At 43.4% G+C, this 19,925-nt stretch overlaps 2 protein-coding genes across 2 annotated transcripts; both read right to left on the bottom strand.

Moving 5' to 3' along the window:
- Window positions 1-595: 595 nt before the first annotated feature.
- LOC135235109 (odorant receptor 131-2-like) lies at window positions 596-2,132 on the bottom strand. The gene has a single exon (XM_064300297.1). The coding sequence runs from the start codon at window positions 2,115-2,117 to the stop codon at window positions 1,173-1,175; it is 945 nt and encodes a 314-aa protein (XP_064156367.1). The 5' UTR covers window positions 2,118-2,132; the 3' UTR covers window positions 596-1,172.
- Window positions 2,133-9,694: 7,562 nt separating this feature from the next.
- On the bottom strand, window positions 9,695-18,785 carry LOC135235039 (polyadenylate-binding protein 1-A-like). Its single transcript, XM_064300238.1, has 16 exons — window positions 18,627-18,785; window positions 17,533-17,735; window positions 16,732-16,925; window positions 16,046-16,161; window positions 14,502-14,641; window positions 14,219-14,313; window positions 13,363-13,500; window positions 13,106-13,201; window positions 12,442-12,719; window positions 11,920-11,990; window positions 11,255-11,589; window positions 10,893-10,987; window positions 10,501-10,598; window positions 10,238-10,368; window positions 10,039-10,114; window positions 9,695-9,784 (listed from the first exon to the last, which is right to left on the bottom strand). Exons 2-15 carry the CDS (start codon window positions 17,723-17,725, stop codon window positions 10,052-10,054), a joined length of 2,043 nt encoding a protein of 680 aa, XP_064156308.1. The 5' UTR covers window positions 17,726-17,735; window positions 18,627-18,785; the 3' UTR covers window positions 9,695-9,784; window positions 10,039-10,051.
- Between the last annotated feature and the right edge of the window lie 1,140 nt (window positions 18,786-19,925).

Below are 19,925 nucleotides of genomic sequence, written 5' to 3'. Positions count from 1 at the left end.
CAAAGAGTCTTGAATCCAAACATCAGCGCTCCCTCTGAAAAAGCAGAGCTCAGTAGTAAGGCCGAGTAAAATATTAAAATGAAATAGCAGAAATTTCTGTCCGTCTTGCCTCTAAGATATACTGAGCTGTACAACGCAGGGCATTAAACAGGAATGACATACTTCTTATGTGGTGGTCCCAGTGTACATGTGAATGTTTGGATGTTGCAAGTCTAACGATTGTTGTTTTAGAAAAGTTCATAAATGGTATAAAGCACGAGGGAAACCGGGCTTGTAATGCAGAAGGTTGTGGCTTTGATTCCCTGCCGCACTGCTGCTGTTGAGCCCTTGAGCAAGGTGGTGGTTTGAGTTTTGAATTTCCAGCTCTGTTTGTGGACTGTATGCACACAGAATGTAAGCTCTGTAAACGAGCAAATGCTTCTCATGAATGTTTTGAGTGTTAGTTTGTCCCTGGGTTCAACTTCACCACAAAAACTACACTTAAATTGAACCCAGGGACAATTTTGAATTATAGTGCTTTAAGAAAAATGCTGCAATATATTTAAAAAAAAAAAAACATTTGTAAATAAATCAAGAGAAAAGCAGTACTCTCGTTCAGCTGTTTGTAGTTTAATTGTGTTACAGAATAGAAGTTCTGTATATTTAAAAATATTGTAACAAGGGTCCCTTCTCAAGAAACAAAAAAACACACTATTTAAGTGAATTAAGCACTTTCCTGACCAAAAAAAAAACAAACAAAAAAACATGGGAATGAGTTTTATTGAGAGAAGTAATTTAATGTTTTTACCTTGTGTGTTGAGTCAGGGGAGAGGATCAGCAACATGTAAAAGAGTTCATATTTATCTTTTTTGTCAGCCATTTTCTTTTACAGCGGGTCTCTACAAACAGCTAAAGAAATAATACTTAATGACTTTTGCTCTTCTTAGTCCAGGATGTGTAGAGGAACAGATGGAGGGATTTATTTATTTTTATTTATTTTTTACTGTTTACTGTTTACTTTTGTCTCTTTTCTGCTCACTGAAAAAGCATCTGCTTCAGTCTCAGGGTCTCAGGCTCTGCCCATAACTTTAGCTTATTCACATTTGCCTGACAAATAAATATCATTTACTTATTAGCAGACGGGGGCAGAGACTCTGGAATGTGTGTTTGACCATTTTATTTTCATAGATACCCTAGGGACGTACTTTTTTCTTTCGATGGCGTACGCACGGCCAGTATTGTCTGGTGTACTTCCAGAACTTCTCGTCCCTCATGCCGTATATGAGCGGGCTGAGGATTCTGGGTAGCACGTAGGAGATGAGGAAGGTGAGGAAGAGGACGTGGGAGATGAGGTGGGGGTGGTAGGCGGCGATGAAGGCGTCCACCCTGGGGGTGACGTAGGAGAGCATGCAGAGCAGGAGCTGGGCGCCGTGCAGCAGGATGGTGTTCCGGGCCTTCCTGGCGGAGAGCGGGTCGGCGCTGGCGGCCCGGGCAGCGAGCAGCACGCGCAGGTAGGTGTAGATCAGCGTCAGCCAGACGAACAGCATGTAGAGCGAGTGCGCCACGCCGTTCTTCAGCTCCTGCGCGGGCGACAGGAAGGCGCTCTTGTGGTAGCACATGACCGTGGAGCGGAAGAAGGCCAGCGGCCGGTACCGCAGGACCAGCGCCAGGTCGGCCAGCCCCGGGACCACGCCCGCGCCCCAGACCAGCGCGATCAGCGCGTAGGTGCGGCGCGGCGTGCACACCTGGGCGTGCCGCAGCGGGTCGCACACCGCCACGTAGCGCTCCGCCGCCATGCCCGCCAGGTTGAGGGGCGTGGTCATGGTGGTGAAGCTGGCCACCAGCAGGAGGCAGCAGCACAGCGCCACGCTGATGCCGGGCAGCGCGTAGGAGACCACGTGCAGCGCCACGGCGACGCTCAGCTGGATCATGTCCGTCACCACCATGTGCACGTACAGGATGTAGCGCGGCTCCTCGCCCAGCGCCGCGCTCCGGAAGAAGGTCAGCACCAGGGTTCCGTTGACGTAGTTAATGCAGAACCCCAGGAAGACGAGGAAGAGGTTCTTCAGGAAGGCGTGGACGAAGGCGCTGGAGTTCGCGCTGGCGCTGGCGTTCTGAGCGGGCAGGTTGGAGTTCATAGCTCCCGCAGACTATGCCCTGCATGACAGGAGGAGAGTCAGACCTGTGCTGGGGTTTACAGGTAGAGTCTGTAAGGCTGTCATCAGCAGGTAACACCTGACAGAGGCACCAGGCCTGTACTTTGAGTGTGGATCTTTTACGAACATTATTACTGAAAGATCTGGATCTGCACTCCTCTGGGCTTAAATAAGAGAACTGTATATCTCTACTTAAGATAGATCTTACTGTTGCATCTCAATTTAAGATAGATCTTACCTTTGTAATTTATTTTAAATGGATACTTTTAAATTTTTCTGGCACATGTACAGTACTCCTTTTACATATACGCTACCTGTAAAAAAGATTCTCTGACTGGCATTTCCCCTCTGATCAGCGTGTATAGCAGTAGTGACAGTTGAGTTGCGGTTTAAAAAAGGGATAAATATCATGTAATATAAGTATGAGAAATGCTTCCTTTTACAATCCCATAAGTGCTACCTATTTACCAGGTAAATACATAGTAAAAATATCACAGAATTGGGTCATTAACACTGGTAAAAATTAGGTAAATGCTAAGAAACTCAAATACCCAGAAACACCTCCTCTATTACTTGTCAATTCAAATGGCTATGTTGTAGTTATCAAAGGTTTAGCTTGTTTATCGCCACTGTGTCACTGTGTACTTCCCAATAAATTAGACCAATACTTGCTTTCTAATTGAGGTGTTACCAAGAAAGTGTTATCTATATTCCTAGAAGGTACACAACTAAACTCAGCCCACAAACAAGCTAAACCTTTGATAACTATATGGTAGTCACTTGAACTTGATATGTAATAGTTTTAGTTCCTTAGTATGTGCATTTTTTAAAACTAATATTAATTACCCAATTATGTACTATTTTACAATGCATTTACCTGGTAAATACGTAGTACTCAGGGATTGTAAAAGGGCAGAATTACCTAATTATGTGTAATTGGATAAGTACTGTTAAATATTTCACAAACGATGGCAGTATGCGGAAACCAAACAATCTTTAGCCAGCTCTTAACCAAATGTATGTTTCTGAAATATGGTAATATAAAAAATCTGTGCTGTTATATAAAATGCCATGTTAATACTTTGTTAGATTTATATTGCTATGGAAGTGCAGAGTGAAAATGAACGGACATTCCATTGTACTGATTTAGATGTTTACCAATTTACTGAGATTTATTTATTAAGCTGTTTAACTTGCAGTTCAGTTAAAGTTCCTGTGGCTGACTTGTAAATGTTTCAAAAGATAACGACAGAACGATACGAATCCAGACCTACCTTGCCATAGGTTGATTGCTGCTGTGTTTTAGACGTGGTTTTCCGTCGTGTTTATAAACTACCCCATGCTGATTATTTCCCCCTGGGCCTGCCTACTGAAATCCCCTTGCTCCACTGCAAACTCATGATTATGACATAAACAGAATTATGTTCTATTCTATTCTATGTTATGTTCTATTGGAGCCAGTTACAGGGGCCAGAACTTGATGTGATGCAACATGAATGTTTAATGTAAGTGCAGTTTGTATCTGGATAAATCCAGTACTATAACTGAATATATATGAAAAGAAAATGATGTAATTTACCTTTCATTGGGTCTCACGTCAGTCAGAAAGCACCAAGGACAAAGGCAAGGCCATCGTAAATAAAAAAATGACACTGAAGAGAACTCCTCGGGCTACAGACTCAAGCTTGTCTGATGATAGATAGGGTGATAGAATATGGCAAGTAACAACGTACACGCATGATTAGGGTTACTGTCTGATAATAGATATGGAAAAGTTTAGCACAAGGGTCAGTCTTTGATTTGAATGGCCAAAATATTTTCACTGTTGAAAAGTGACACTATAGCTATATGTATATTGTTTTTGTCTTTTTTTTTCAGTGAAATTCATTTTTCATATTAAATAAATCTTGTATTAATTTTGTTGAATTGACAAACTGCAGTGTTTGCTGTCCAGTATTATCGAAAGATCTCATATTTGAAATACCTCATAAGACTGGAAAAAGAGGGGCTACGGTGCAAATTATAATTAGGGCAAGGAATAATTTTTCAGTGAAATTATTAAAAATAAATTACTTAGAACACATTTGTTTGTATTTCTGTCATTTTTCAGATGTAGTGTGGGTTACACACAGGCAAAGGATCTTGGGTGAAGGTCAGGGTTGTGGTGACAGGATGAAATGTAATAGTTTAATAAAGTAATTACACTTAGAATGCACAGGCCAATCGGGGATCATTGACAGGCTTAATGTATAATAACAATGTACAATATAATAACAACTTATGTTTTGTGGATATTCAGGTTTTCTTCAAGATTGAATAAAAACCCTTTGTAGTAAATTTAGTTGTTGATATTTATTACAGGTACCTCCTTCTTCATCCATTTATAGTCTAATGTGTTTTTCTGGAATAATGGGTTTTTCATCACAATTGTCTAAAGACTATTTGGAATAAATATATTTTTTTGGTCAGGAAAGCGCTTAATTCACTTAAATAGTGTGTTTGTTTGTTGAGAAGGTACCCTTGTTACAATACTTTTTCATATTTATGAAATCCATTTGATCACACATTTAAAATTTTTACATTTTTTCTTTTTCTGGACATAAGATTAGTCTTATGTACAGTATTCCTGGAAAATATGTTTTTCATCATAAATGTCAAAATATCCTTTGCAATCAATTAGTTTCTTCATATTTCTTAAGTGGATCTCATTCTTCATTGACTGAAATAATAAAATCATACATATAGCATATTCACATTATTTCCATTTTTGGACATAAGACTATAGTCTTATGCATTTTTATCATCTAATGGAAATATGGGCTTTTCATCATAAATGCATTCAATTTATTTTTTCATATTTCTGAAGAACATTCTTCTTTCTTGGAAATTATAAAATCACGCATTTAGAATTTTTGCATTTTTTAAATTTGTGGGCATTAAATTATAGCCTTATGTATTTTGCATTTTTTCTGGAAAAATTGATTTTTCATTTTAAAAACCCTTTAGAGTAATTTTAATTGTCTATATATATTAAATGTATCTTCTTCATGCATAGAAATGATTTTTGAAATCACATAAAGGATCTTCACAATTTTTCTCTTTTTGTACGTAAGTCTATATATAGAACTATGTATTCGGTCATTTTCTAGAATAACGGATTTTTCATTCTAAATGTCTAAAACCCCCATAAAATAAATTTATTTATTCATAATCATTAAATGTGCCTCCTTCTTAATCCATAGGAATTACAAAAACTCACATTGAAGATTTTCACATTTTTCCCCTTTTGCACATTTTCATGAATAATGGGTTTTTCACCATAAATGTCTATAATCTTTTTCAAACCAATTTTTGTATTTACAAGTATGAAATGCAGCTCATTCTTTATCCATTGAAATAATAAAATTTTACATTTAACATTTTCACATCTTTTTCACTTTTTGGACATAAGACTATAGTCTTATGTATTCTGTCGATTCAGTGGAAAATTGGTTTATCATAAAAAAGTCTGAAAACTCTGCAGTCAATTTATTTATTCATATTTATGCAACCTACCCCCTTCTACATCCATAGAAATAATAAAAACTCACATTGAGGGTTTTCACATTTTCCCCCCACTTTTGGACATAAGACTATTGTTTTATGCATTTTGTTAATTTTATGGAATAATTGGGTTTTTTATTCTAAATTTGTACAAACTTCTCCTAATCAATACATCTCATTCTTAATACATAGAAATGATAAAATCACGTTTGTTTTTTTCCCCTCCAATTTTTGGTGTATAGTCTTATGTAATTTCCAGATTTTCCTGAACAATGGGGGTTTCATCATTAATGTCTAAAAAGCCTTTGCATTCAATTAATTTTTTGATATTGATTAAATCTACATCCATCTTCATCCCTAGAAATGACTAAAACTCACATTGAGGATTTTTAACATGTTTTTCATTTTTGTGGACTAGACTATTGTCTATTATTCTGTTAATTTTACGGAACAATGGGCTTTTCATTTTACATTTGTATGAACTCCTAATCAATTTTGCATTCATATTCAAGAAATACATATCATTCTTAATGCATAGAAATGATAAAATCACATTTAGATTTTTTTTCAAATTTTTGGACACTAGTTTATGGTCTTATGTATTTCGCTTATTTTCTAGAATAATGGGGTTTTCATTCTATATGTCTAAACACCCTTCACAGAAAAATAGAAAATTATGCAAAGGTTTATTGAGTCAAAACAGTTGACTTTTAGCAAAATACATCATGTTGTGATTTACATTTTGAATAGATTTGAAGTCATCAGGGTACACTGCTTACTTTTTGCTTCATAGATCTTCAGTAGTTCTGCATTCACCCTCAGATGTTTGCAAACTTGTGGGCAGAGTTTAGGAACATGTAGTTTTACCTGTTTTACATGGGATCTCTCAGTATACCATTACAAACTAAAAAAGAACATTTTTGCCAAAAGATAATTGCATTTGTGGCACGTTATTATCTAAATCACAAATATATACAAATCTAAATGTATAAATGACTCCCTTCAACTAAGCCATTATGGTTATAAAGCTTTAAATACGGCTTATCATACTTGTATCATACCTTTTGAGCTGTTCTGTAACTTCACAAATACCCAGAACACATTTACAGTATAAACTTGCAACAGTTGGTGCGTATGTTCTTAGGTGTGATGGAGCAAGAGACCCGAATTTTAACACTCAATTCCAAGTTAGACAGGACCTCAGAATAGAGTAACAAGTTTCAGACCTCTCAGACCTAGCAAATTCCACGTCACAAGACCTCTGAGTACCCACCAGATTATAAGCAGGAAGACCTCTGAGTTTCTCATAAGTTACAAACAAGTCCCCCATTAATTATGCATGAGACTGGTGCGCAAAAGGCAGAGACCACTTTAAACCAATAAAAGATACTTTTTTCATCTCAGTAATTTTTATAAATCATATGTAAGCACAACTTGGGAAAAGATCTAAATAGTGTTTAAATCCAAGATCATTTTTTATGAGGCCCCAGTGTCAATGGTAATGCCAAAGTTACACAGCCACATTCAGCACAACTAAGGAATCCTTATGGCAAAAAAATTACATTTTTATGGAGCTAAAGCAAAGTTAAATTTCAGTTAAAGTTAGAGTTCAAGAGCATTACATAAAATGTCAACCAGTCTTATATATCAGCAATATATGCGTCTAACCATCACCTGGCTTCAATGAGTTTTATAACTCATCAGCACAGCCATTTAACTCCACATAATGTCTCAAGATTATATTACCAAAGGGCAGAATATATTGTGAAAAGAGAAGAGGTCCTAGTACTGACTCCTGTGGAACACCAAATGTCACCTCAGAGAGATCAGAATATCCCTCAGTTAGTTGAACTCACTGAGTCCTACCGCATAAGTACAATTTAAACCAGAAAAGTGACTTTCTGTAAAGTACAACAGGAATCTCATGATGATCAGTGTCAAAACCTTCGCTCGTATAAGCATGGCTGACAGAGATGTGGGGGGCTTCAGGACTCTCAGGCTAAGTGTCCGAAATAATTTCCTGTTGTCCCCCTCCCCCCTTCACTCACCAGTCAGGGAATGTTACCTAGATGAGGACCATCTCTCATAATAATCAGATTAATGTATTTGTAAATGTCTTGTTTAAGTCATTCCAGATAAGTGTGTCTGCAGAACGAATGTAATGCAATAAGTTCTGAATAATTCATGTTGCCTGGCAGAGCTGAGTGCTCATAAGAAATGCCACTGGTAACTACAAAATGACATCAACACTAATCCAAACATTGTTTTCCCACGGTACTGTACCGTACCGATTCCAAATCGGCTTTGAAAGTTAGTTTCCAGCAATTAAGCTAATCAGCCCCCCCCCCCCCCACAGCTGCCGCCTGGTCTGAGATCACGGGGGCTGTTTTGGTCATTAACATTTGGGTGCGACGCTTGAGGGACCGGATGACATTTGGCCCGTCCCCGAAGCGTGATCGGGACGCGGGCGAAGGCGGCCGTCCGGGACCCTGGAACCCGCCGCTGGGCCTCATTAGGAGACCGAAAAGGTCAGAGCGCCACACCGCGCCCGTTCTGAAGACGGTAATTGGAGTGCGAGGGAGTTACTAGCGGGACGAGCTAAACCGAGAGGCCAGTAGAGACAAGCAGCGGAGAACGCCCTAAACCCATCATCCCCCCCCCCCCCGCCCCGCAGCGGGATGGCCCGTACATTTGCTATGGCCCCCCACCAACGCTGCTCCACAGACCCGGGGCAGACAGACTGAGGGCCCTTGGGTATCGTTCAGATTTTATCGATTGCGGTTACAATCGATTCCACTCATCAAATCCGGTTCTTAACGAATCCTGGTTCCGATTCTTGTCATTTTATTTATTTTTTTTGAGTATGGAAAGAAACCAAAATGTGTTGTATGCAAAACCACCTGTATTTTCAGCAGATTTAGGCTGCTGAAATTTAAAAGGTAATTGTAATTTTGGTAAAGAAGTAAAATAGAGACACACACAATGAAGGCCACACTCACGATGGAGGAAAACAACCACTCCAGAATTAACATTAAAAGTCGATGGGTTAATAAGACTATAAAAATGCCGAAACGTTGTGTGGTTAGCTGTACAAAAAACAAAGACAAGTGCACAGCTCTGAAGTTTAATGGGCTCTTGAGCAAAAAGCTGCTTTTAACTAACGTCAATATGAAGCCGCTAGGTCTATCATAGCTAATGCTAGTTAAAAGCAGCTAAGTTATCATAATAACGTTAGCCAGGTAGCTAGCCGGATGTGGTGTGATAAGTAATGTTTCGAGCTATGCAGTTACAGTACGTCACATTACATGCTAAAAAAAAACTAATTAAACAAACATACAAATTATTGTTTTCTCTTAGCCACAGCTAATGAAAGTTATGAGTACTTACCCGGGACCAAGTGGCTAATTTACTACAAATATAAATGTGGGTCGATTCAGGATCCCAGAGTTTCCTGGCGTTCCCCAGAGCAGTATACTGGTTCAATAAGCGGATTTGAAATACACATTTCTTAACAAATTCTCAATCCTTGGAAATCTGGAATCGGTTACAATTCAGGATCTGCTGTCGATACCCAACCCGGCAGATTCCACCCTGTGTGCTTAAACCGAGAAGGTTCCTGAAATAATCTGGCATCCAGCTCATTAAAAACCAACACAGGGAAGAAAAAAAAAAACTACTGATGACCAATCAACATATTAAAAATCAGTGCCACCATAGCCAAATCAGTGTTTAAGAGGACCAGGCCTATGATAGCCAAATCAGTGTTTAAGAGGACCAGGCCTATGATAGCCAAATCAGTGTTTAAGAGGACCAGGCCTATGATGAAAAATAAAAAGCAGACTGCCAGGATCTGTTCAAGGATTTTAATGCAAAAAAAAATAAAACACACAACAAAATGAGAACAAAGGGAATCCATTGTAAACAGCCGGCCGGCTTTATGCATTACTTTATAAAGATACTCTTTTCATTCAGGATCCATTTGCTCACAAAGCCCTGTTTACAACCAATTATTTTAATTATTTTTTTTTTTTTACATTTTCATATTTTACTCTTTTTTTGTTTGCTTTTTCCTCCTTCAGAGAAGCCAAGATGAAGGTCACCATTTCCTGAAACGGGTACAAATCACTTAATCAAACCGTTGTACAAAGAAAATCCCAGTTCCTATAAAGCTGTCAATTCCCATCATTAATGTAAGCAATAAATACACTGTTGACATGTTATAGCTACATCCGCAACAGTAGGGATGGGAAACCCACCCCCCAAAAAAAACCTAAGCCCCTTCTGCGTGATGAAATGGGGAAACCCAGCTGACCCATCCTGAGCAAAAGCTCTCAGATCTGCCTGCAGTTCCCAAACCCACCTGAAGGGGCGCTTCAATTCTTCGGGGAGAGTTCTTTCGCCTGGTGAGCCTGCAACACCGCCACCGCCTCATCCACCTGTGCAGACACACACCCTTGCGGATTAAAACCCCGGCCCCTTCTCTGTGCCCTGCCCCCGATCTGGGCCCCGCCCCGCTGGTTTATGCCCCGCCCCCCTAACCCCGGGACGGACGGCGGTACCTTGGAGTGCAGCGACTCGCGGGCCTCCAGCATGTGCAGCAGCTCCGAGTTGTCGATCTCCAGCAGCATGCCGGTGATCTTACCCGCCAGAGAGGGGTGCAGCGCCTGGATCAGGGGGTACAGCCGCTCCCCTGCAGCGCGGGAGACAAGCCCAGCACACGCTAAGCACACGCTAAGCAAACACGCATTACGCTGTAACACGCATTATGCAAAACCACACTTAACGCACAATCTTTACCCACAATCGCTCGTTACCCACGTACCCAGCAGCTGCTTCTGTTCCATCAGGGGGGCGGCGGCCAGCATGGAGGCTGTCAGAGGCTCCTGTCCCCGCACCAGCACCGCCGGCTCTGACACCTGTCAATCAATCACCACTGGGATTCACCACATACTCAACTACACCCACTCACCCCCTACTTAACACAGACTACACCCACTCACCCCATACTCTACAGATTGCACCCACCCACTCATCATTCAACACAGACTGCACCCACTTACCCCCTACTCAACAGACTGCACCCACTCACCCCAAACTCAACACAGACTGCACCCACTTACCCCCTACTCAACAGACTGCACCCACTCACCCCAAACTCAACACAGACTGCACCCACTCACCACCAACTCCCTGATGAGCGCATTTAACCCAACTTGCACAGTGACCGGCTGCACCGTGATACCAGCTGCATTCCTCACCCCGTGGGGTACTGATGTTACCCCTGGACCCGTGACCTGGTGCATGGGGACCTGCGCATGCGTCCCGCGTGGCAGTATGTATGGCACTGGACGGCGGCCACATGGCGCGCCGGGCAGCGATCAGCGCGATGCGCTGGAGATGCTACAACAACATACGTTCAGCATGGTGCAGATATATAGTCAAAGTTTTATAAATACATTTTTAAATAAAAAAGGAAAGTGTTTTAAAAACTGTTAAGAGGCGATGATAAACACAGAAAACAAATCACCCCCACAAGTCTGAGACGCTAGGCTCAGCGGCAAAAGGCACTATTTCACCCACATCGTGCCTGACTGGATATAAGCACCCCAGAGCGAAGAGGACCAAACCAAACAGGGCGGGACGGATGGACGGACGGACCTGAACCGGACCCAGGCTGGGCTCAAACCGGACCTGAGCCAGACCCAGGCCAGACCCGGACCGGACCGAACCTGAGCCAGACCCAGGCCAGACCCGAACTGGACCGGAACCGAGCCGGACCCACAGAGCTCACCCATCTTCTGCGTGTTGCTCATGACGCGGGGGGCCTGGGTGGAGGCCTGCCTGACGCTGCTGATCGGAGTGGAGGCACGACGCGGGACGGCCGAGCGGACAAACTGAGCCGAGTACGGGCCTGGGGGGGGGGGGGGGGAAGAGAGGGAGAGAGAGAGAGACAAAGAGGAGTGAGGGAGGAAGGGAGAGAGAGAACAAGAGAGAGAGAGAGAGGGAGAGAGATGCAGAGGAAGAGAGACAGAGGGGAGAGAAACAAAATGTTAGCGTACAGCGCTGTAGTGTATACATGCTAAGACTGGTTAACTCCAGCGCAACATAAAACATTTCATACAGACTAGGTCAGGTCTTCAGCTGTCAATAAATGCAGATAAATCATCAGATGACATCAATGAGCTATTAAATAATTAGGAGCAGCACACCCCTACCCACCCCCCGCGTACCGCTGACTCACCCTGAGGCCTAGGAGGCTGGGTAGTCCAGAGGGCCGGGAGGATCGGGGAACAGTTCGGCGGGTAGAGGGCACTGAGGCTGTAGGTTTTAAATGGACAGGAAACACAGATAAAACGTACTGCCATCCACAGACCGATTATTAACATGACAATTGCACCAAAACACAAGATTAAATACCGCCAATACTGCCATCCACACAGACACAATTAAATACCGCCAATACTGCCATCCACACAAACATGATTAAATACCGCTATCCACACAAACACGATTAAATACCGCCAATACTGCCATCCACACAGACACGATTAAATACTGCCAATACTGCCATCCACACAGACACGATTAAATATCGCCAATACTGCTATCCACACAGACACGATTAAATACCGCCAATACTGCTATCCACACTGACACAATTAAATGAGAGCATAAGGTTTTTGTTTTTCTTTAAATAAAAAAAATAAAAAAACCACATGACCCATATTTGTAGCCCCGCCCCCTGCTGTGCCCCTAGCCCCACCCCTGCCCCACCTGCGGCACGGTGGACATGAAGTATCCGGAGGGCTGCTGGTAGGAGCCGATGACGGGCGCGGGCAGGGCGCGGACGCTGGCCAGGCGCTGCATGTACTGGTTGGTGAGGATGGCCTTGCGCTCCTCCTTGCGCTGCGCCAGCGCCACGTACAGCGGCTTGGTGGCCACGATGCGCCCGTTCATCTCCGTCACCGCCTTGGTGGCCTCCTCCGGCGACGAGAAGCACACGAAGCCGAAGCCCTTACTGTGGCCGACGTCCGTCATCACCTGAGGCCACGCCCCCCCCGAGACGAGAGGGCGGAGTCACGTTACAGCAAGCACCAATTAGAAACACATGCAGAAAACACACCATCGCAACTGCAAATATCCAACTGAGCACAGAGATAAGCCAATTAATTACGAATAATCCAATTGTTTTATACACATTTTAAAAACTGAATGCTTATTTTATTCACAGAAAACAACATGGGAGTTTTCCCACATTTACACAAAACTTCACTAAAGTACTGATGGGAGTCCTGATCAAGTATAAAGCAACTCCACCTCTAAACTACAACTCCCATAAGCAATGAGACTACTCCAGCTCACCCACAGAACTACCCTAGTGTGACTGCGCGGCTGGATTAAAATGCTACAAAGCGACTTTTGGTCACCTTGGCGCTGGTGATGGTGCCGTATGGGGCGAACTCCCGTCGCAGTCTCTCATCATCGATTCCATCGTCCAGGTTCTTCACATACAGATTAACCCCCTGAACACAGGACAGAGACCAGCTCAGCTTCACATACAGATTAACCCCCTGCGGGACTGGAGTTAAACCTGCAAACACCATGGGCCTCCAGTGCTGAAGTTAGACCTGTAGACACAGCGCCCGCTACAGGACTGGAGTGTCAGACCCGGGCCCCTGTGTACCTGGTATCGGTGGATCCTCTCCTGTTTGATCTGCTCAAACTTGCGCTTGAGCTCGCCCTGTCTCTCCAGCCTCTTCTGGGCTCGGCCCACGTACAGGATCCTGCCGTTCAGCTCTTTACCGTTCATCTGCTCCACCGCCTGCAGGAGAGCGGCCCGTGTTAGCGACCGCACGGTGCGAGTGTTAGCAACCACATAGCATGAGCGTTAGCAACTGCATAGCACGAGCATTAGAAACCGTATAGCATGAGCGTTACCAACTGCATAGCGCGAGCATTAGCAACCGTATAGCAGGAGCATTAGTGACCGCTCCACCGCCTGCAGGAGAGAGGCTTGAGTTAGCGACCGCACGGTGCGAGTGTTAGCAACCACATAGCACGAGCATTACCAACTGCATAGCGCGAGCATTAGCAACCGTATAGCATGAGCGTTAGCAACTGCATAGCACGAGCATTAGCAACCACATAGCATGAGCGTTACCAACTGCATAGCACGAGCATTAGCAACCGTATAGCAGGCATAGCGACGCTCCACGCCTGCAGGAGAGAGGCCTGAGTTAGCGACCGCACGGTGCGAGTGTTAGCAACCACATAGCATGAGTGTTAGCAACTGCATAGCACGAGCATTAGAAACCGTATAGCACGAGCGTTAGCAACTGCATAGCGCGAGCATTAGCAACCGTATAGCACGAGCGTTACCAACTGCATAGCGCGAGCATTAGCAACCGTATAGCATGAGCGTTAGCGACGGAGGAGAGAGGCCTGTGTTAGCGACCGCACGGTGCGAGTGGATCACTCGGCGCCCACTTGCCCCTGAACGCTCCCTGGCCCACGACCCCCTCTCTGCAGGGGCTCCTCACCTTCTGTGCGTCCTCGTGGTTCTCATAGTTCACAAAGCCAAACCCGCGGGACCGCCCTCGCTCATCCATCATCACGCGCACGCTGAGGGTCCTTCCTGTAGAACGCACGCACACACGCACGCACGCACGCAAGCACACACACACACACGTGCCCACGCACACACAATCAACATCATCACCCAGCACCAAATCAACATCATCACTACCCAGCACCAAATCATCCTGCCCATGTTAGGAATGATCCATTCCACTAAGTACCCTCCCCAGTCCAGCCTATTCTCACCAAATTCAGAGAAGATCTCCTTCAGCTTCTCATCATCAAAGTCCTCGCCAAAGTTCTTGATGTAGACGTTGGTGAACTCCATGGCCTTGGCGCCAAACTCTGCCTCCCTCTCCTTACGAGATTTGAAGTGGCCAACAAAACTGCACACAAACACGACGAGGAGGAAGAGTGAACCCACGGGGGACCCGTACAAACCCAGGTGAAACGTTTACGTGCACCACAGAACACAACCCACGGCGACTGGCGGAATGCATTACAACAGAGGGTCAGAGGCGTGACATCACTGCCTCGGTGTCACAGAATTCCATTCTATCAAAGATCATCAGTGTCTCTCCAAGAAACCTGATACTAGCAGGCCCTGAAGCCACTTGCGATTCTGAACACTGGACAGCAATATTGTACAGGATTTGTAATATATGTTAAGTGCTGCTATTGAGTGAAAGTTGTAAATGAGAAACTAAGCTTGAAAAAGTATTTACTGTTACAAACAAACAAACAAACAAAATTTAAAATGCTAATTAGCACCAGCAGCACACAAGTTGGAAAAGTGTTTGGAGAAAACATCTTTATAGACTTTTAAGTAGGAGGCAGATGTGAACAAAATTCTGCAAACGAAAAAAAACAGGAAACCAAACAACCTGCCAACTGGACCGTTTCACTGACCTACAGGTGGACATCACACAAGATTCCCCCAGGATACAAGGCACTGGCTGTGACTGCGATAAGTCACATTCCACCTGTCTACCTGTCTCTAGGCTGTGCAGAAACAAAGAGTAAAAGAGAAGGCTGGTGCATTTTACAGAATAAAAGCGTTAAAGAGAGGGCTGGTGCATTCTACAGAATAAAAGTGTGAACTGTAAGGTGGTGCATTCTACAGAATAAAAGTGTGAATTGTGAGGTGGTGCATTCTACAAAATAAAAGTGTTGAAGTGTGAGGTGGTGCATTCTACAGAATAAAACGAACCGAGTGGCTTCAGAATAAAGCTGAACCGTGGTGGTGCATTCTACAAAATAAAAGTGTTGAAGTGTGAGGTGGTGCATTCTACAGAATAAAAACGTGAACCGTGAGGTGGTGCATTCTACAGAAAAAAAGCGTGAACCGTGAGGTGGTGCATTCTACAGAATAAAAGTACTAACTGTGAGCTGGTGAACTTCGTCATTTGCAGGATTAAAAAGTGGGAGCACATCTAACTCTTCTGCTCACTAAACCTGTATCTACCCGCCCCTACTTAGCCTTCTGTAACTGCCATTTCTACACACAAAATTGTACCTTGTACGGTCAAAGTATCACTGCACCACACACAGCAGCCTCTACAGAGAATTATACAATTTTTGGTTTTAGAGCTGTGTTCACATCTACTATAATGTTACTCTATCGATCAATATCATCCTGGGTGAGTCCAAAATAGAGCTAGACAAAATTAAGGGTTAATGTTTGAAGATGATTTAATTTTTCTCTCTCGCTCTCTCTCACACACACACGTGCACACACGCGCACACACACACAGGCGCGCGCGCGCACGCACGCACACACACACACGTACACTTTGCGGTCGTTCAGCAGCATGCCGTTCATGGTGTCTATGGCTCGGTTGGCTGCCTCCTGGGTCTCGAAGTGGACAAATCCATAGCCCTTGGAGCCGTTCTCATCACACACCACCTGAGAACACAACCGACCGCACACTGAGACAGCAGGTACTCAACCTTACTCACCGCCTTCCCAGGGTCCTGAACGGTCCACACACACTGAGAACACAACAGACCGCACACTATGACAGCAGGTACTCAACCTTACTCACCGCCTTCCCAGGGTCCTGAATGGTCCACACACACTGAGAACACAACAGACCGCACACTGAGACAGCAGGTACTCAACCTTACTCACCGCCTTCCAGGTCCTGATGCCACACAGAGACACACAACCACACTCTGACAGCAGTACTCAACCTACACCCTCCAGGTCCGAAGGTCCACACACGGAAACAACAGACCGCCACTGAGACAGCAGGTACTCAACCTTACTCACCGCCTTCCCAGGTCCTGACGGTCCCACACACTGAGAACACACAGACGCACACTATGAAGCAGGTCTCAACTACTCACGCTTCCAGTCCTGAAGTCCGCACTCTGAGAACATGAAACACCTGAAAATTCTTTCGGATAAAAATCTACAACAGGCCGCCAACTCGCGCTCATGTGCCATTTCAGATCGGAGCGAAGCTTCCGGTACCTTGCAGGACAGGATGTTTCCGAAGGCGGAAAAGGTGTCGTACAAGGCCTTGTTATCAATGGACTCGTCCATGTTCTTTATGAAGATGTTTCCAACCCCAGACTTCCTCAGTCCGGGGTCACGCTGGGACCACATTATCCTGATTGGTCGACCCTTGATGACCTCATAGTTCATTGTGTCCAAGGCACATTCCGCTGAGAAAGAGAACACCGGCTCAAGCAGGGGGTTGGATAAAAACTACAAAAATAACAGGACAGCCTTTGTCCCCTCACGTAACTGCAGGGTCACCCGCTACACCAGCCTGAGGTCAAGGTCAAACAGAGCCCTTTCTATTGTGAAGTTCAGTCAGCTGAGGGAAAAAGGTTTTGGACATTTCTGGAATTATACATGCAACCAGAAGATAAGCCATTAACCAGACCGAGAACACATTTTCTGCTGATTAAAATCTCTCGGTAGGGTGGTACATTTAACCCTACGTTGGTCTAAACTGATGCATACTTTAAGAAATCAGCTAAGAATATCAGAGAGAAGATCAATCAGAGTACACAATGAGGAGAACAGAGCATTCTGTCTGTCTAGAACATAAGAACACATCATGAGAACAGGGCATTCAGCCCATGTAGAATATAGCCGCATAAGAATACAGAATGAGGCCATTCAGCTCTTCGAACTTGCAATTTACATACAAACTAGAGAGCGCACAGCACTACATCAAGCGTCTGATTCGACTACATATCTACAGTAATGTAGGCAACGTCACACACATCACCAAACGTCACCAGTTTCGACGGAGACAGTCACCGTCAGCAGGCTGCTGGAAATTGATGTAGGCGTATCCCAGCGACCTCCGCGTGATGATGTCACGGCAAACGCGGATGGACATGATTGGGCCGGCTGGGGAGAACTTCTGGTACAGCATGGCCTCGGTGACGTCAGGGTGCAAGTCCCCGACGTACAGCGAGGCCAGCGGGTAGGCGGGGCCGCTACTGTTCATCGCAATGCCACTGGGATATTTAGAGAGCGAGGACAACAAAGACAGGCGTATAATAACAACAACAACAGTAATAATACGACTAAACGAAATCTCACAGCAGTTGCGGCCTATCATGTAGCTAATTAGGGGATGCTAATCCTGGACCAATTGCAACTGGTAGAGAATTATATGCTAGACATACAATTACATTTGGCTATCATGGTATGCAACCATGTAGCATGTACCGTTTTACGACATTAATCAAGTTAGGTATGAACTGAACATACCTTACTACTGGCAATGAATGCAAAACTACAAGCTAATTAATTTACTGCTAAATTATAAATCTGATGTGTTATTTCACAATCGATCCCAAATGTCTGGCAAGGTTTTGTGGACCCCAACTGTTCCTAGCAAGCATCCTAATCTTAGAAAATAACGCTAACTTAAATATATTTGGAGTGATGTTAGATTAAACTAACACTGCCAGTAAAATATCTTTTGGGCAGCAACTTCTTTGTGATCTGGTTAGTTCTAGTAGTTCTTGGAAAACATTTAGCTAGCTAGATTCCAAGTTCGATTTTCTGGGTTGCCCATTAACTCACCCAGTGTTAGTTAGCTGTAGCCTGGAACGATAGAAAAGTTAGCCAAGACAATCTTAGCTAAACGGCGTGCAACATACAACAAGTAACGTAATTATTAAAATAACGAATAGTTTATCTTGAAACCCGCCTGCTTGTTACCGCATTAGCGGAACTAACTTAAGCTAAAGAGCCAGTAGGCCAATTTCACCCGAACTTCCAACACCCTGTGGACACCAGCTGGCTCCTCAATGGTATAACAAACGGAAGGAGACCCAAAAATCGCATCACCGGAAATCAAATCGTTTCAAAAAAAACTCAGTAACTATAAACAAACTTACCTTACTCAGCAGGTAAAAATGTTTCAAACTCTCTGTATTACCACTTAGCACAGATAGTCAGCTAGCTAATTTTGCTGGTGCTCAAGTTCACGTTAACCAGCGATCCGTTCGAAGCCATAAACCGCCATTCCACTCCGCGCCAAATTACTCACCTGTTGTCGCAATGTATTTATTAGCTTCTATGTAGTCATACTTCCTCCGCTTATAAAAATAGTGCCCTCACAACACAATTTTTTATTATTTATTTTATATAAAATATTTTTCTTTGATATTACCGAGGTGTATTTGCGGTGGTGTATTTATTTTTAATTTAAGTTCTGCAACATGTCCTTGGTGATATGTGATTATTGTATAGTGCGTATGCATACCTGGCTCTTCTTCACAAGGATTGTCAGTGGCATTCGTTCAGCTTGAATTAATTCCCTTAAATATCCTCTCGTCGATGACTGTAATAGAATCGAAAGCTATAGTCTGAAGTTTTAACATTTTTTTCCACGTCAATTATTTATGGGAATGTAACTTCTTTCCCCAACCACTGGATTCGTGCAACGATCACTGAAAGGCGCACTAACACGGTATGCCCCCGTGAGCACAGTTAAAACACGTCCTTCCCGCGCGACGTTATTCTACTGCTGTGGTGTATTATGAACTCTGGACCGCTGACTCTCCTGTCTGCAAATTAAATTTACCCTCGGATACTATTAAAGCCATCTTGAACGTTACAACCATCTGTGTACTGCCCTGTTTAGTTGCATACGTTTGGATAGTCTAGCATCTGAAAATAATCATTTAAATTCCCAGATTAATCAATTATTGGACCTTAGATGCAATATAAGGTTAGTATTTTTGAATTAGTTAAAAAATTAAATAAAAAAAACAGTGAGCAGTGAAATTAATTGCTGAGGAAGATTTACAGAACTGGATTTACAGCCCATGCACCTGGTACATGGCAACACACTGATTGTGATTTTATCGATACTTACCTCTCAAGTGTCACAGAACACCATCATAAATTATTTATAAATTATTTGTACAGGTCACTTAGCTTTAGTGTGAATACACACCAAAAAAAAAAAAAAAAAAAAAAAAAACCCCAAAAAACAAAAGAAGTTTATTCTTACTTTTGTTCTTAGAAATGTTCCCATGAAAAACCAATATGGTATTCATGGCACATGTGCATACCTTTGTTTTTGTGCCTATCCCAGGTGTATGAGATGATGAATGCTGACTGTTTGTAAATTTTATGCACAATCCCATTGTGTGATTAGCACAAGGAAACAAATACAGTTAAGAAAAAAA

Source organism: Anguilla rostrata, chromosome 11, assembly GCF_018555375.3.
Source record: "Anguilla rostrata isolate EN2019 chromosome 11, ASM1855537v3, whole genome shotgun sequence".
Taxonomy (NCBI): Eukaryota; Metazoa; Chordata; class Actinopteri; order Anguilliformes; family Anguillidae; genus Anguilla; species Anguilla rostrata.
The sequence above is the reverse complement of the archived record's forward strand: the minus strand, read 5'-3'. Positions and strand labels throughout refer to the sequence as shown.

What these genes read in the sequence shown, in the direction of transcription:
- LOC135235109 (XM_064300297.1), bottom strand. Translation starts at nt 2,117, where the DNA reads ATGAACTCCAACCTGCCCGCTCAGAACGCCAGCGCCAGCGCGAACTCC.
- LOC135235039 (XM_064300238.1), bottom strand. Translation starts at nt 17,725, where the DNA reads ATGAACAGTAGCGGCCCCGCCTACCCGCTGGCCTCGCTGTACGTCGGG. An exon ending in TCCAGTCAGGCACGATGTGG is followed by an intron (nt 10,988 to 11,254) that starts GTGAAATAGTGC and finishes ACGCATGCGCAG; the next exon opens with GTCCCCATGCACCAGGTCAC. An exon ending in GTGCAGCCGGTCACTGTGCA is followed by an intron (nt 10,599 to 10,892) that starts AGTTGGGTTAAA and finishes GGTGATTGATTG; the next exon opens with ACAGGTGTCAGAGCCGGCGG.